At 52.4% G+C, this 17,136-nt stretch overlaps 6 protein-coding genes across 6 annotated transcripts; 5 read left to right on the top strand and 1 right to left on the bottom strand.

Annotated features, from left to right (window-relative positions):
- Window positions 1-425: 425 nt before the first annotated feature.
- COL26b_009219 (uncharacterized protein) lies at window positions 426-2,043 on the top strand (the record flags this gene model as incomplete). Its single annotated transcript, XM_053181956.1, has 5 exons — window positions 426-708; window positions 820-1,025; window positions 1,106-1,400; window positions 1,454-1,556; window positions 1,617-2,043. The coding sequence occupies 5 exons, from the start codon at window positions 426-428 to the stop codon at window positions 2,041-2,043; spliced, it is 1,314 nt and encodes a 437-aa protein (XP_053034072.1).
- Window positions 2,044-4,907: 2,864 nt separating this feature from the next.
- Window positions 4,908-7,813, top strand: COL26b_009218 (uncharacterized protein; the record flags this gene model as incomplete). Its single annotated transcript, XM_053181955.1, has 5 exons — window positions 4,908-6,296; window positions 6,361-6,695; window positions 6,753-6,979; window positions 7,077-7,420; window positions 7,475-7,813. 5 exons carry the CDS (start codon window positions 4,908-4,910, stop codon window positions 7,811-7,813), a joined length of 2,634 nt encoding a protein of 877 aa, XP_053034071.1.
- Window positions 7,814-8,907: 1,094 nt separating this feature from the next.
- Window positions 8,908-9,303, top strand: COL26b_009217 (uncharacterized protein; the record flags this gene model as incomplete). Its single annotated transcript, XM_053181954.1, has 1 exon — window positions 8,908-9,303. The coding sequence occupies one exon, from the start codon at window positions 8,908-8,910 to the stop codon at window positions 9,301-9,303; it is 396 nt and encodes a 131-aa protein (XP_053034070.1).
- A 1,673-nt stretch (window positions 9,304-10,976) lies between these two features.
- Window positions 10,977-11,676, top strand: COL26b_009216 (uncharacterized protein; the record flags this gene model as incomplete). The annotated part of the gene is made up of 2 exons (XM_053181953.1): window positions 10,977-11,421; window positions 11,489-11,676. 2 exons carry the CDS (start codon window positions 10,977-10,979, stop codon window positions 11,674-11,676), a joined length of 633 nt encoding a protein of 210 aa, XP_053034069.1.
- Window positions 11,677-12,917: 1,241 nt separating this feature from the next.
- On the top strand, window positions 12,918-15,202 carry COL26b_009215 (uncharacterized protein; the record flags this gene model as incomplete). The annotated part of the gene is made up of 3 exons (XM_053181952.1): window positions 12,918-12,934; window positions 13,134-14,222; window positions 14,281-15,202. 3 exons carry the CDS (start codon window positions 12,918-12,920, stop codon window positions 15,200-15,202), a joined length of 2,028 nt encoding a protein of 675 aa, XP_053034068.1.
- A 203-nt stretch (window positions 15,203-15,405) lies between these two features.
- On the bottom strand, window positions 15,406-16,486 carry COL26b_009214 (uncharacterized protein; the record flags this gene model as incomplete). The annotated part of the gene is made up of 2 exons (XM_053181951.1): window positions 15,406-15,794; window positions 15,877-16,486. 2 exons carry the CDS (start codon window positions 16,484-16,486, stop codon window positions 15,406-15,408), a joined length of 999 nt encoding a protein of 332 aa, XP_053034067.1.
- Between the last annotated feature and the right edge of the window lie 650 nt (window positions 16,487-17,136).

Raw genomic sequence — 17,136 nt, 5'->3', positions numbered from 1 at the left:
ACCTGTGACTTCGGCCGCCGCAATAGACCGAGGCCGGCACCCGGTCCCTCGGCCTCGGAGGTCGGATCACAAAAGATCAAGGCGCCGGCGCTGCCCACGGGTGTTGGACCGCACTAAGGGTTGGTGAGACAATGTCATCAAGCCACCGGGCGTCTTTGCTTACGGCACACGGCGCCAATAGATCAGCTTTCTTTCTCTGACCAATCCATTTCGCGCTTATCTCGCGGTTAACCAAAGTCCGTAATTTCTTACATCCGTCTGACTGCTTTGGGACTTTTGTTTTGTTTGCTGGACCGCCGGTCCTGAAGAAGTCCCATTCTCCCACCTCCTCTCCCTTTCTCCCGTCGCCGGCCACAAACACCGCATCATCGGATCGATCATTCGTCAAACCATCATCGACAGCGTCGCACAGCATCGGAGTAAAGATGTCCGACACAGAAAAGAAGGAGGAATTCGCGCGTCAAGCGCCGCCTGCCAGCGATGGCGAGGCGGAGGCCGTCAAGAGTCCTGCGAGCCCGGCAGGGTTCGATAAATCAGCGTTCCCAGAGGGCGGTGCCAAGGCTTGGCTGACTGTCTCTGGCGCCTCGGCATGCCTTTTTGTTTCCTTTGGATGGGTGAATTGCGTCGGCATTTTCCAAGATTATTACCAGGAAAATCAATTGCGCGACTACACGCCGTCAGATATCGCATGGATCCCTGCACTGCAAAGTAAGATCGGCCCAGCGCTTGTCTTCAATTATCATGTCTCGTCTCTTGTTATCTCCTTATTCTGTCATGAAAATGTTTCCGAAAAGTGCTAATCACTCTCATCATGGGCAGTCTTCTTCATGATCTTTAGCGGCCTGTTCGTCGGCAAAGTGATTGACGACTATGGACCGGCGCTTCCCCTTGCCATTGGCACGTTCTTCCACGTCTTCGGCTTGATGATGGTCAGCATCTCAAAAACGTATTACCAAATCTTGCTCAGCCAAGCTATCTGCTCTGCAATTGGCGCTTCCATGGTGTTCTATCCTGCGTTTACCTGTGTAAGTCAACACATCTCAAGGTCGTTCAAACCTTCCACGTGGGTGACACGCGGCTGACAGAATCATTTCATTCCATGCAGGTTACGACATGGTTCTTCAAGAAACGTGGCGCCGCCATTGGGCTCACGGTCTGCGGCTCGTCCCTCGGAGGCGTCATCTTTCCCATCATGCTGATTCATCTCATCCCGCAGATCGGCTTCGGCTGGTCTATGAGGGTCTGTGCCTTTCTCATTCTGGCTCTGCTGATCTGGGCCAACTTCACCGTTCGCTCACGCATCCCGCCAACCAAACGCCCGTTTCGCGTCATGGCTTTCTTTCAACCTTTCCGGGAACTGCCCTTCTCACTGCTTACTGCAGCAGTTTACTTCTTCTACTGTAAGCCTTCTCCGGAAGCGACGCATCATGGCTCTCAAGCTAACTCTATCAAGGGGGCATGTTCATTCCCATCACCTTCATCGTGGTAGAGGCTCGCGCAGGCGGCATGTCGGAGGGCTTGTCACAATACCTCGTCCCCATCCTGAACGGCGCCAGGTAAGAAACTCCCGCCGTTGTGCGGACTGTTATCCATCGTTGCTGACTCGTTACTCGCAGTATCATCGGACGCACAGTACCCAACGCCCTCGCTGACAAGGTTGGCCACTTCAACATGATGATCACAATGAGCTTCTTGACCATGATTCTGATCCTGGCCTTTTGGCTGCCTGCGACCGGAAACGCCGCAGACATCACCTTTGCGGCCCTGTTCGGAGTAGCATCCGGAGCCGGTATTGGCTTGACACCCGTGCTCGTCGCGCACATCTCGCCCATTCAGGATATAGGGGTCCGTACCGGTGCTGCGTATGCTGTTGCTTCTATTGCTGCTTTGACCGGCTCGCCAATTGGTGGCGCCATCATCAGCAGCAGTCGCGGATCGTTCCAAAACACCAAGATCTTTGGTGGAGTGTGCTGTGCTGTCGGTGTAGTATTATTTATCGCTGCCAGAGTAGCATTGGTAGGCTGGAAACCGCAGAAAGTTTAATATTCTATAGGAGAGTGTCTGAAGATGTATATGTGCTGAAAAAGACAGCATCAAGTAATAGCGGTCATGGTATGCTTGTAAAGTATGGTAAACGGCGGTTGCCAGAAAAAGCCTCACTACACATATATATCACACGCTATCATGACCCACCTCTTTCTAGAAATTGATAGCCATTTCTACAAAACTAAATTAGGTGACTGTACAGCCGATGTTCTAGATCAAAAAATGATTCATCTACGAATGCACAGAGCAGAGCCTTGGTTCGTGAGGTATCGCTGGATGACCTAGATCTTCTGATTCTGTCCACATCATTAGCATCACGCAAAGAACAAGCTGAGACGAGAGATCTTCTCTATCCAGGACTAATACAATTCATCAGTCTGCCAGGATTTGTTGTAAGTGACATAGCTCGCAGGTAGCCACTCAGGACTAATCAGGAGAGACATCAGCTACTTATCTGGCAGCCCAAGACCCATAGCACCCACGACCGCTCACACGCAGACACTTGGTATCCACTCCATGCATCATCCTGATGTGGCGCTTACCCCGTCGATCGATGCCCTCAGGAACGTTGAGCACGGTTGTGGATGACCGATCACGATAAGCATTCTCACCCGCAGATCGATGAGCCGTGGGACTCGTGGGTTCAAACCAACGCACAGGGTGCATGCACGTCACAGCTCCGCACATAAAGATAGAAACACGGCTTCAACCAAACTACAGGAACTGCTCGCGTGATCATAGCGTGCCAATGTCATTCGCGACAATTTCATGTGAAACCCCATATTTGAGGGTGCTCATCGTACTCGCATCTCAAGCTGGAGCGGCCGTTAACATCTGCAGTTGCGAATAAGAGATGTCGCGCAAACAAACTTTCTTTCAAATAATAGCTCAAGACCCTATGCCTTATCAGTCACTTTTCACTTTCTAGATCTCGGCAGGTTGCATGCTAACTGCTACCGGCGCCGGCCAGCCCAGTGATGGACGGCACTTGGACATGGTGTGGTCACTATTTTCGGAACTTTGACAGGGAGAAAAATGGAGCTCTGGCCCACTTCCCAGACACCAGGACTCCGGGTGAGCTTTGCCCACCTTTTGCCATGCGAGAAAAGTATGTATGGCGGCGGTAAAAGTAAGCTTCAACTTGAGACGAACGCCTCTTGAGTCGGGGCTGGAGATCTGCTTGACGCCAGTCGGGATGGGAGCTGAAGAACATCAATGGCGGTGGAGTGGTCGAAGCTCTGTGAGCTGTGTAGAAATGTTTAGCAGACACACCCACACCCCTTTTCGTTTACGAGAAAGGAGGCAAAGTCATGGGCCCCCAAATCTCCTCATACCGATAGAAACGCTCGAGCCCTTCCATTGTGTCGTCATGGTAGCACCGTGGTCTGGCCGCACCCATGTGGCGCAGGGTTACATTGACAAACTCCGCGTCATCCATTCATCTCCTTGACAGCGAGTTCAGAACAACGCTCGGACGTCGAAGGTTGGCGCTGCAAAAATCGCGACATTCACCGAGAAGGGTATGCCTGTGGCCCTTAATTCGCTTCGCTATTGATACGGCTGGAAACAATATGAATGTTTCTTCCCCTGGCTTCTGGGAGGACCGAGGTCTTCGCAAAGCAGTTGAGTGGAGTCAAAAAGGGTTCTCTCCAACAAGTCGGAAGACGGGCTGCTCCTCACCACCATGCAACTCGTTAAAGCCAAGGATGCATTGCTAACTCATGGCCGAAAGCGAATCGGCGATCTCACGGTCGCATCCAACAGACTTCGAAGTGTGCCGAAAGTAACAACTGCAACATCACGGCTTCCTTCCAATCGCAAATCATGCGCATGCTGGGTGTCCATCGTGCCTGTAACGGTGCCAGTGATAACTGGGCGCATATGCAGTCTTGGTATGGCTTTGACTCTGGCGGCACGATGCATCAACCATAACGGTCATTGACTTGGGAGAAAAACAAAAGCCACGCGCCTCGGCTATCGATGATCCTAGGATCCCTGTTGACGCAATATGGAGCTGATGTGGGCGTTGGAGGCCATTTCCGAGCAACTCCACTCCTGTGACAGCTTTAAGGGTCTCGAGCAGCTCCTCAAACGGCCAAAATAAAGACGGGCAAGCGAGTCAAACAGCATATCGTGACAAATTAGCGCAGCGAAGATGAGCTTCCAGCGTCGTCCCGGGTGGTGGGGGGTTCCCACGACAATCAGCAAATTCTTCATGCAAAACATCTAGATACCAGATTCCCAGGCCTCTGACGGATCCAAGTTCCGGAGACAAATGTCACCCTACTTTGCAAGCTCCTCCCGGCTGCACATCTGCCCGTCCGCGGTCCGAGCACAAGCTAGGAGGGATCTTCGACCGATGACCAGTGCCCTGTCGTCCCATCTTCAGCCACTCTCCCAACCAGTCACAGCAGCAAGACTATCACCACTGCCCTCACTCCAGCAGGAGAAAACAGGTTTCGATGGGTCCAACCCCTCTCTCTGTGGCGAGCATTCCCCTGCTCCCTGCCAAGTGCCGGCCGTGTACTAACAGACGAGCAACGCTCGAGCGTGCATGTCAAATGGAGATATCAAATCCTGGCCGCGGCTTGCTCCGATCTTTCAAGAAGACGACGGGCGCGCCGCTTTCCCTTTTCCCCTCGTTTCCCGGAAGAGCTCTTTTCTTTTTCCTCTGAAAAAAAAAATACTGCCACCACTCACATGGCCGCGGGGTGAGACAATCGCGCGCCAAACTCACCCAAGCAAGGTTTCGCTCTCATTGGTGAGCTGGACCCTCGAGCACTCTTTTTACACAATTGGTTTATACGCGGAATTGCTTTGTTGGGCCCGGCGCGAAAGGCTTTCTTTTTTTCATCTCAGCCATGGCGCCCGGGTACGATGTAGATGACGACGCTGCCCACCTTCTCGTCGCCGGGAACGGCAACGCGGCGAAGTCTATTCCCACCGGGACCGTCGACGACGAGTTGTTCGCGAAGGTCTTACCACGGGTAGACAACGGGGCCATTCACGCAGCACGGCTTGCGTTTGGTAACGAATCCGAAGATGAGAGCGAGGACGAGGCCCGTCGAAGACCCCAGCGAGGCCGTTCTCTGTCCGAGTCTAGCATCATGGTGGGAGCTGTCGGAAGCCACTCCGAAAGGGATACGGACATAACAGTGGAAGAGCCAGGTGGAAGGGAAGCTTCCCGCCCGGGGCGAGACAGCATGGAGTTTAACCCTCCCGCCCGTCCTTTGTCTCGGGGCGACCTCATGCCCCCCGATTTCTCCCATTCAAGGCCCGATAGGGATATCGTCGCCGTTCCTGCTCGAGGCTCGTCTCGCCCCGATCGAGGCAGCATTGACAGCAGCGGTCGGATCGCGTCTCGTCGAGATTATAACATTCCTCAACGGCCCCCTCGCGCTGAAGACATCGAGGCCGCAAGAAGAATTCTGGCGCAGGCTGGAGAGGGCGACTATTACTCATCTAAATCTCCCCGAGGGGCGGCTCACTCCTCACCGCGAGCTGCTCGCTCAGCAACACCTCCGCCCATCGGCCGACCTCATAGGAGAATCATCTACGACGAATCTGACGAGGAGGACGACGAAGACTTCAGCGACCGCAACTATCACGACGAAATTCGGGACGAGGTGCGCGATGCTGTAGTGGCAACTCCAGTTACTGCCATCCACTTGCCGATAGAAGACAAGTCTCGAGATTCATCCAGACCACCGGCATCGCACCACCGGCACAGCCGCAGCAGCAGACCCGTAACCTCGAGGCAGTCGTCTCGTCAATCTTCCCAGCCTCCACCCGTTTCGCGCGCCGGCGCATCACTCGCGGCGCACAAACGGGAGCTGCGGACACCTGTTCTCGATCAGCATCGCTTGTACCAGGATGCGGAGCCACCGCCAATCAGCCAGAGACGTCCCGATCCCCCACGCTCACGCCGCACGATATACAAAGTGTACAACATGGACGACGATCAGGATCAAGACTACAGCGTAAAGAATGGGCTGGCGGCGAGGCTCACGCCGGACTACAGACCAGGGACGGGTGATAGGCGGGCCATGAGCGACGATTCAATCTCCATTTCGCGGCAATCCACATCCAAGCATAGCGTCACTAGCAATGGCTCCGGATCGAACCGCACCGTTGATTTCTTTGGCCCTGGAATCTTCCAGGTTGTTTTACACAACCCTACAACTTCCCACCAACTGCTAAAGTTCGCCGAAGCTCGATTCTGCAGCGAAAGTGTCGAATTTCTGAAAAAGGTAAGCAACTTTCGTATCTTGAGCCGTGGCTTGGACGCGATCACTGACGTCATTGAATCTGCAGGTTGAGCAGTACCATACGACCCTGAATGATCTCGCGGGCATCATGACATCAATTCACAAGGATTACCTCTCCGAGAGCTCGTCGAAGCAGATCAATGTCAACGGCGAAATGAGGAAGCAGGTCCACGTCGAGATGAAGTCACTTATGACCAAGACGCTCCCGTCGATGGAATCTTTATTCTCTGATCTTCAGGAGAGCGTCGAGCAAGATGTTTTCTTGGACATTTATCCCCGTTTCGTGCGCTATCAAATGGCGCTCAACGCGACAAGGGCTTTGGCTACAAACCGACACACATATCAGGGACTCGGCGACTGCTTCTGTTTGACAAACCCATCGTAAGTTTACTCTGCAGTAGCAGTCAGATTTACGAAGCTAACGTTGCGCGTGAACAGAGTTGCAGACAACCCGATCGTATTTGCCTCGGACGGCTTTGTCAAGGTCACAGGATACACGCGCCCCGAAATCATCCCGCGAAACTGTAGATTTCTGCAAGGAGCACACACAGATCGGGTGCCAATTCGTCGACTGAAAAATGCCATCGATGAGCGGAAGGAGTCTGTCGAGCTCATTTTAAACTACAAGAAGAATGGCGATCCTTTCTGGAATTTGCTCTATGTCGGTAAGTGTTCTCTTGAGCTCATTCTACCAGGCGGCGATAGTAAAGAATCTCGCGAACGCTCTGAAATTTCTATTAGAGGCTAACATTTAATCTGCAGCTCCTCTATACAATGAGGCAGGCAAGCTAGCCTTCTTCATTGGTGGCCAGATCAACTGCTCCACAACCATACACAGTAACGTGGACGTCATGAGAGTACTTTCAACCTCGACCAATGACGATACCCAAGACGAAACTAAAGCGAACGTACCGCCCATTCACCGAGCCAGCTCTATGCCTTCTGCGCGGAAAGCATTCCTCAAAGCGCTGGGAGTACGTGTGGACAGTAATAACGGGCCGACTACGGTCACTGCCGAAGCAGGAATGGAAAACAAGCTCCTGCACCGTATGGAAGGTCAAAGTCTGAATGCGCAGATGAAGGAGTTTTACACTGCGTACTCAAAGGTGAGATATATTGATTCTACTTAACAATCATCACAACTGACGTTCGTAAACTAGTACTTGGTTTTGAGCTACGATTCCTTCATCATCAGGTTCTACTCTGAGGGCGTGATGGAGATGCTTCACCCCGCCAACAACACCATCGGCCTAGTTACCGGCCAGGAAATCTTCCGCTTCTTCAAGCAAAACATGGTAAACCACCAATCCGACTACAAGGCCCGAGTCCGCAGCGCTATCCGCTCTGGGTCACCAATCTCGATGGAGATCCGGCTGCAGACTCGGCGCAGTGCTCTCTTTCGGGGAGATGAAAAGTTTATGACGCACTGGACACCGCTGAAGGATGACAAGTCTGCCGTGCATTACGTCGTTCTTACGATGGCGCCGGCGATCCAGTGAAAAGCTCTCACTCAGCATTAAGGGGGAGGATCGTAAATCTCGACTGCTTCATTCCTTTTGTATTTGACATGCAAAATACCCTTCTTCCGGAGTTATATGTGAGGCAAATTCTGCTTTCGCATTGCTTTCTGGAGATCCGTAGCAATTTATTATTAGCATGTCTTCTGGACGACTCACCTTATTGAACTGTCAGGTGTGAGTGAGCTCCATGATTGCATCTGCGTTCTCTCCCCTTGCACCAAGCTCGGGAGGGCTTGTCCAGGCACTCATGTATCGAAGTTCATTCAAAGTTGATCGGCGAACTATCCGGGGCAAAGCCCCATAGGGGCTTGCGGAGGTAGAATCAAAAGCCTGCGCCCAATATCTGAAACGGGGCTTCGTATTGACAGGTGCCAAAGCTGCGTACCGCCCATGGTCTAAGACGTCTGCCCATGGCAATCTCGACCCGAGACGGCACGGTTCACAGAGTAGACGAACGACAACTTCTCCCAATGATTTCGCAGCTGGCTTGAGTCATGATTCTCGGCACAACCTTTCTGCTTTTGTCCACAGTCGGCAACTTTCCTGAACTCTGATTGAGTCCCAGCTTGCCGGATTGCAATACTAATCAGCTCGGCACATTCCAGAGTAATTCTCCGTCTGATCTGACGAGTCGAGTCCAATCTATGCGAAATCTGGCGCCAAAGTATGCACCATCCAGAGAGGCTTTGCGCGCGAACCTTACCTGATGAGACGATCTCAGCCCTGAATTGGGGACTGGAAGAGTCTAATAAGCTTCATAGAACGGGACGAACCAAGCTTCTTTTGGAAATGAAGCTTACTTTTACGAAATTGAGGAATATTCACGATGCGAGGCCGCAGGAGCAACTTCGAGTATAAAGTGCCCTCAAGTAGCAGCTGTGCATTCTGCTCCCCTACTCACCCATCGGTCTCTACCTTCAGTCTTTCATCCGAACTACGTTTATTCCTCTCGTTTCTTGTGAGTGTGCGCCGATGCCATATGACAACTAAGCAGTGGTCTATGTGTATTAACATGCTCTTGTAACGTATAGGTCTTCCCAAGTCAAATCCGTTTCAAAATTCACGACCATAAAATGCAGCTCTCGCTTTCGCTCTCGTTCTTGGCAGTCCTCGGCATGGCCTCCGCAGCCGCCGAGTGCGAGCGCAACGGCTTCTACAACGGCCCTTTCGCGAACAACAAAAACCTCAACGCCCCCAACGATGTCGGTGCCACCACCCCGTTCGTGTGGAACGGCAACACGATCATGGTCAAGATGCAGGCCAAGAGAGACTCGTGCGATCCCGAGGGTGACTGCGACGACGACATCACGTACAACTTCAAGAACCAGGGCAAGGTCCGGATTAGAGCCAGGATAGAAGAGTCGAAGAACGATCACTTGGAGATCATCCTGCCCCCTGGAGCTGATTGTGACGTTGGCCGGTACTTCAATCGTTATGATGCGCCGTATCAGGTCTCTTTTGCTCAATGATCTGAAGATGTCGCGTCGAGCCTGAAGTAGTTTATGCCCTTGTATTTATTGGATAGGTTCTGTACAAAAGAAAACCCAGTTCATCAGTATCCATTCTATGACTTCACATGAGTAGAAATATGGTGGTATCGCGAGTTCATGAAGCCGATGATCATATCAGACCTAAGTCCTTACCAAGTCGCTACAAAGACGCCGAAGTGAGTTTCATCAGCGTCACAAGTACGGGCACTGTGTTCGGTTGTACGCAACGTGTCAGACAAAACCTTATTCGCTGGCCATGGTTCCAAAATAGCCGTATCCGTACGCCCTACAATTCATATTCTCAGGCTGTATTGGCTGTGTTGAACAACGTCGCTTACAGCCATCATGCGCACCTATAAATACGTAGGCAGTCGCTGGTTGTTTCTGCCTCTTTCTGTACTATTAGTATCATAAATCATTCAACACATTTGACCATGAAGTTCTCGATTGTCCCGGTTTCCCTGTCCCTCCTCCTCTTCGGGACAGTCGCATTGGGGCAGGGTAGTGTGGGTGGTAAGTAATTGGTTCCTAAAACGTATGGAATCTAATGTTAACGTCCTTCCGAAGGCCTTTGTGCGAAAGACTCAGATTGTCTGGCATGTTTAAATGACGGAACTGGAAGGCGTCTCTTTTGTCCAGGATGTATGCACCTTCAGCCGTATACCCCCCTCTCGAAGTCAGTGGGCTAATGTATGACAGCTGGAAATGGTGAGAGACGCTGCGCCATCAACGAGAAGGCTGGTAGATGTGGGCCTCAGGAATAAGTTTAGTTTGCGCAATTCTCCAAATGAGCGATATGATGTTCATATTATTGTCGATAGGACATGAACTTTGGGCACTTTAAGTGGAACAAGCAAGCATATAATTTCCTCTTTGATGAGGTCTAGACCAATCCCTCATCGGACATTGCGAGTGAGCGCGGAATCGAATCTCAGTGACTGTAAGCAAACCTACAGTGAATGGGCGTGACTCATCGTCTACTCAGAGGTAGAAGCCCAGTACTGCCCACAAAATCCGCTGTTCTCCCGCAAGCTTACATCAAAATCAAAATGACAGACATGTTTGCCATGGTTATTGCCTAGTCTGCTGTCATCGGATTCAAGCTCATGAACGCCTCCTGTGCATTTTCCGATATTCCGTCCCGACTGAGAGTGGGCCAGTCTAACGCAGGGGTGACGCTGATGGCCAATCGATGATTCACAGGGAGCAATTCCCGCTGACGCTAAACTCAATCAGTGAGGAACCAATTATTTATAGGTATCAAGGTGCGCTGAAACTTTGAGTTTTAGCTGGACACACCGCAATTTGACCCGCTGACTCACCTTCGTTCACAACCGTGTATCACATCTCAACGTCTTCTCACTTGCCTGTTGTAGTACATTGCGCCTTAAGGAACATTAATAGGGAACGCTGAGACTAGATTCATTATGGGAGAGTCAATTGCGAACGGATTGCCCTCCGGCAAGCCGGTGCTATTCTTGTAAGCTGACAGATGCACCTTCATCCGGCATACGACCTCATCTAAAATCGTGTACTGTACTGATGAAACTTCAGTGATATCGATAACTGTCTTTACTCCCGCAGTAAGTGACGAGTTCATCTCCGAGCACATAAAACTGACTTAGCCATTCGTAGGTCACAAGATCCACACAATGATGGCCAAGCTCATCGACCAATACTTCATCACACACCTCTCATTGCCAGCTGAAGAAGCCACGAGACTGACACATGAGTACTACACCGTTTACGGCTTGGCTATCGAGGGCCTCGTGCGACACCACCAGATTGACCCCATGGACTTCAATGCCAAAGTAGACGACGCCCTTCCGCTGGAGAACATTCTCAAGCCAGACGCCGAGCTCAGGCAACTCTTAGAGGATATCGATAGAGACAAGGTTAGACTGTGGCTCTTTACGAACGCATACGTCAACCACGGAAAGCGCGTTGTGAAGCTACTAGGGATCGAGGATCAGTTTGAAGGGCTTACGTACTGCGACTACGGCCAAGTACCCTTCATTTGCAAACCTGCAAAGGCCATGTTCCACAAGGCTATGAAGGAAGCCGGAATCGACAGACCGGAGGACTGTTACTTTGTTGGTGAGTTGAACCTACTTCCCCAAGCCATGATACCCTCGAATTTCACCATGCTTACAGCGCTACATAGATGACTCATACGCCAACTGCAAGAGTGCAGAAGAGCTTGGTTGGACTGCAGCGCATCTGGTAGAAGAGGATCTGCCAGTTCCTGAGACGAAAGCGTCGACTCATCAGATTCGTCACTTGCGAGAGTTGAGGGATGCCTACCCGCAGTTCTTCAAGTCCACTGGATCAAAGACCGCCGCCGGTGCTTAATTTAGAGCAGGTTCCCACTTGGCATTCATTTCCTAGCCCGATAGACCTACACACAACGCCTCGTAGAGTTAGTGAACATCATACAAATGGTATTAACCGAACCTCATTTCCTCTTGAGGAGGAATTCTATCGCCAGCCTGCTGAATCTCACAGTCACAGCTGCAATGCTTAGAAGTTAGCGAATAAATTTTCTTTCGCATATTATTCTAACGTGTAGCTGCCTCAATTCAGAGGTATGAAACACAAGGCTGAGACTATCTGCTGAGGTCGACGTTTGAAAGCGCTGAGGTTGGCTAACTGGCTCTATCACTGCCTCCCTCAACGCAATCGCCGGAAGCAAATGAGCCAATCGGAAACATCATTTTGATTCCGACAACTTTCAAATTTGTCGAGTTTCATTGGCCCAAGCTCTTTTCTTTGTTGTATTCGCTTTGTGAAAAAGGAATGGTTGGAAAGGGGCGGGCTCCACAGTCATGACTCTCTCACCCTGACTCTCATTGCCAACGCTCTCTCGGTCGTGGCAATGCCGTCTGGCTTCCTTTGCTGAAAGGCTCGGTGAAGAGAGCTGAAGAAGGAGCTGACAAGCTTCTAGACCGAAAACAAACGGCATGGCGTCACGCATTCCGTTGGTTAGGTCAGCTGCAGCGACCAACCACGTCAAAGACAGTCAGCCCCCGCGTTGAGACATCTAAACTTTTCCTATCCCCCTCACCTCGACCTCCACCGCCCGACGGTTGACATGGCACATCCACCTACTTAATTGCACCTTATCCTGCGGAGGTCTCCACCCCGCAACCACCCGATAACATCTCGCGACAGGCGACGTCAGGTCAAGCTTGCGTGGCGGCGAAATATCGATGAACGCTGAGCTCCCCGTTCGAGTCGTCCCAGAGTCCTGCCCCTGAGTCTGACCGCCCTGTAAACTGAAGGGCGCCGATCAGCAAATGAAGAAAGGCCCCCGTTGGCCGAAAGTAGTGAGCTGCCGCTGCCATTCTCACCGGTCTTCCTCGGACGGCGAGCGACTCGCACGCGAGTTTTCCGGATAAGCTTACAGTGCTTGCTTTTCGCGTGTGTGTCAGTGTGCAAAAGATTCCCTCTCCCAAGACCAGCCATGTCCCAGAAGCCGACAAGCTTCGCTTGCGACCGGTGCAGGGCGGGGAAGCGAAAAGTAGGTCACCCCATCGGTCGCCTTCCAGACCAATCTGCCTAAATATGCTCTGTTTCCCCTTTCCCTATACCCCATGGGGCGAGGTCCCTTGTTAGTTTCGCGAACTTCCGTGACTAACTACATACCGTCGGCAGTGCGATGCAGCCCGTCCTGCATGTTCGCTATGCAGCAGGCAGAATAGGGAATGTGTTTACACAGAACAGAGACCCAGGAAGTACGTTGCCATCTGTGCTGCAGTCAGACGGCACAGAAGACCCAGTATGCCGTCACACTGACACAGCCTTCACAGACGAAAGTACTGGGACGAGGATTATGTCAGAGCCCTCGAGGCCCAAGTACAGTCCCTCTTGCTGGCTCTGGAAAAGCAACAAGACGGCTCAGAGAAGGAGACATCACCACCAGTATCACTGAGTGAACAAATACTACCCGAGTCCGATGCCCTCCATGAAGGTCTCGATGATGCCGAGGCAGCTGAGCTAGCTGAAGCTGTCCCCACCAAGGGCCCTACAGTAGAGTTCCGGGGTGACTTGAATGACACCCCATCGACAGGCAAGGATGCCCAAAGTCAAGAGAGATCTCAACGGGCCATGGAGGAGCTGTGTGTGATGCTGTGGAGGACGAATGTTGGCGATGGCGTGACCATCATCAACGACCCCACCACTGGATCCAAGTACGCCCTCGAGGCAGCTCAAGAAGCCCCTCCATCGGCACAGTTCGTGCCGCCAGAAAATGTTCTCGCGTATTGTCGACAACCAGGTCTCATACACGAGATGGCCGACACTTTCTTACAGAACATCAACAAAGAGCATCAGTTCACCCAGTATACGAACATCGACTTCCTCCAGAGGTACCCTTACCAGGCCCCCGACGAAGCATTCTTACACAGCGCCATCATCGCCACAGGGACAACCTTCTCACTCAGGCCAGATGCCATGAAGATAGGCGACACCTTCGGCCAGTTTGCCGAAAGCCTCGCCTTCACCTGCTGTCGATTAGCCCCCACGGTCAAGGTTATCCAGGGTCTCTCTATGATGTCCTGGAGATCTCTCGCTCTAGGCAGAGATCACTTTGGGTGGATCTTCATCTCGATGGCTGCAGGTATGTGCGTGCATCTGAGGTTGCATGTCATGGCTCTTGATGAATGCGAGGCAAGACAGCTTGAGGCAAGCGAACAGGATATCCGGACATTCTGGATGTTTTACATCATCGACCGCACAGCTATATCTATCCTTGGTCGCAACTGTGCTCTGCCCTGGCGGAGGGTAAATGTGCCTGACTTTGATACAACCTTTGAGAGCTCTACGGCGGATCTAGCTCAAGTATCCTTTGCATGGCAGTGCAAGCTATGGTATCTCCATGACCAGTATATGGACCAGGTGTAAGTCGGCTCATTCTCAATCAAGGGAAACAGAACTTGCCTAACTGTCGTCGCTTAGTTTCTCAACTACGTTCGAGTCACTTCCAATACCTCAACAAGTCCGCATCTTAGTCGCAAGCCAAGATGCCCTCAACGCCTTCTTCCGGTCCCGTGACAACAGACTTCACCTGACCGGCGATTCAACACCAAAGCCGGTCATCTTGTTCCACCTGGCATACCAGATGACGATTCTCATCACCATGCCTCCTTTCCTGCGCATATTCGCCACCATCTCCCAGGCTTCATCCTCGTCGTCGACAGCCACCGGTGGACAGAACTCAGAGTTCATGCTTCTCGTCCTGCGGTCTCTCACCGGAGCCGCCACCGCGACTTCACGGCTCGTCAGGACCTACCGCCGCGCTCACGGGTTCGAGACACCACCAAACCCAGTCATCATCCACCATCTCCTCAGCGCAGCTATCGTCCACCTCATGAATGCCACAAGCTGGACCCCGGCCCTCCGCCACCAAAGCACGTACTGGCTCCGCCAATGCCTCGAGCTACTGCGGGAACTGCAAATCGCCTGGCCTGTTCGTGCGGTAAAGAGCATCACGGTGATACGCGTTCTCGCACAACGTTGGGGCGTCATGAGAGCTCTGCCGATTGAGTTCAGCTACCAGATTGAGCCGACCGCTCCGGGAGCTGATCGGGATTATAGCGCTGCACCTACGCTGGATAGGTCGACCAGCGACTCTAGCACCGCTGCTGCCAATCAAGTCGGTCTCGAGTATGAATGGGACAAGTATGGGGCCGCACCTTCAGAGGCACCAGTAGACTTTGGAACACTAGACATGAATTCATTCGCTTCTTTGGGGACGCTGGACGTGTCTGGGCTTGGCGTGGACCGCAATAATCCGGTTGGCTCTGTTGACATCTTCCAGGCTTTCCAAGGGCTAGCGAATTGCGAGGACTTCAATTGGCTTTCGGGGAACTCAATGTAAGACTAGGAAAGAAAAGTGCGTATAGACCGAGCGAACGATTATGATCACCGATACAGAGAAATTGAAACGCAAATATTAGCGCAAACATCTAGCCTCTCCCCCTGACAGCTTTGAAATTTGATCCACTGAATGCGAAATGGTGGTATTAATTACGTGCCGAACTCATCATACATGCCCATTGACAAACATTCCCGCTGAAGCAATTACAACACCACCACAGACTCTTCCGATTTTGAATCCTTGTCAGCATCGCTGTGCAGCCTAAGTACGACCTTGATCTCTTTGTCAACAGACAGTCTCAAAAGGTCAGGTCTGCTGTAGTGACCCGTGCAGTCTGCAAACATCTTTGTCCTGTGGATCATGTCCATGTCCAAATCGGCGTACAGAATCGTCTCCGTAGTGTCATCGACGGGCTCCGTGAGCCTACGGCCGTCAGGTCCAAAAATGGCCGACGTGCCGCCTCCCGGGCTGTTCATAATGGCACCCTGGGCGCTGCCATGTGCCGCAACACCCTTCTCGGTAATCAGAGCAGTGCTGTGGAGCACGAAGGCATTTGACTCAATCGCATACGTGCGCGAGAGCGTTTGGCATCCTACTCGGGTTGTTAGTTAGTGCCAATAATTCGGAACCACTAGCTAATTACGTGGCTAGTCATTGGTGGGATCGTCACAAACCTTCAGCGCTCATGGACCACATATCGGGGCCACCTCCATGCGGGGTAACGCTCGGCCACGCTGCGACGTGGATCTCCTCCTTTTGGGCGATAGTGTTGTACTTGAGCAGCGGCTGGATGTGCTCCCAGCAGGCCAGGGAGCCAACTCGCGCGAACGGGAGCTCGCCGACGCTCTTCAGGCAGTGACCGGACGCATCGCCGAAGATGGTGCGCTCCATGTGCGTGGGCTTCATCTTGCGGCGGTGGACCTTGATCTCGCCGTCCTGGCCAATGAGGGCCTGTGCGATGAAGAGGGAGTTGTTGTCGTTCTCAGAGAAGCCGAGAGACACGGCAATGTTGTTCGCCTTGGCGCAGGCCTGGATGGTGCCCATTTCTGGGGAGTCGACAGCGAGAGAGTTCTTGATGTACTTGACGTTGAGGTCGAAGTCGATGAGACGCGACCAAATCCAGCAGGGGTAGCCGGGAATCCAGCACTCCGGGAAGGCGATGAGCTGGGCGCCGTTGGAGGCGGCTTCAGTGATGAGCTTGCATGTCTTCTCGACGGCAGCGGGGAGGTCGACCCAAGCGGGCTCGGCCTGGGTGCAGGCGACCTTTACAGTGCGGACAGTCATGTTGATTCGGGATCTGAGAAGTGAAGGAGGGAATGTTTGAAGAATTCAGCTGAAAATCTGGGGTATTTTGAATTCGACCAAGCATGGAACTCTCTTTGGTTCCACGACCTTGGAACGGATGACGGGCATGTTTTATATCAACATGGACGAGTCCTTGGCTGACTACATGCAGTAGCTAATAGCATGGATCTAATCCCGAGTAGGTTGGCCAGAGATAGCTGTCCGTAATTACTGGCCCATGTTCTGTTGGCTCTGCTTTAGAGATAATGGAGGATGGCGGACAAGCGGCCTCAGCTCTCTGCCGGTTCCCTGCCCGATGGACACCTGACTGCATTAACCCGATGGTTCACGGGTGTTATCTGCAACTAACTAACGGTCTCCACCGAGTTATCGCGGGGAACGGTGACCCCGCGTCAAGCAACCGGATGCGGGCCGCAGACGTCCGCATCGATATTACGTCGTGCGGCCCCGCAACTCGGGCGGAGTCTTAACCGCCGCAACTTGAGATGGCAGATAGCAGGGGTCAATCCTACGGCTTATCAGGCCTCCCAGCTGAAGGCGAGGCGGTTGTACGAGGGAGAAACAGTCAAACCTAGAGTCTTATCATGGTTTCGCATCCTTCAATGGACACGGGGGAAATGTCGGTCTTA

This window comes from Colletotrichum chrysophilum, assembly GCF_026319265.1.
Source record: "Colletotrichum chrysophilum strain AFK26 chromosome Unknown scaffold_87, whole genome shotgun sequence".
Classification (NCBI taxonomy): domain Eukaryota; kingdom Fungi; phylum Ascomycota; class Sordariomycetes; order Glomerellales; family Glomerellaceae; genus Colletotrichum; species Colletotrichum chrysophilum.
This window is presented reverse-complemented; position numbering and strand designations above follow the sequence as displayed.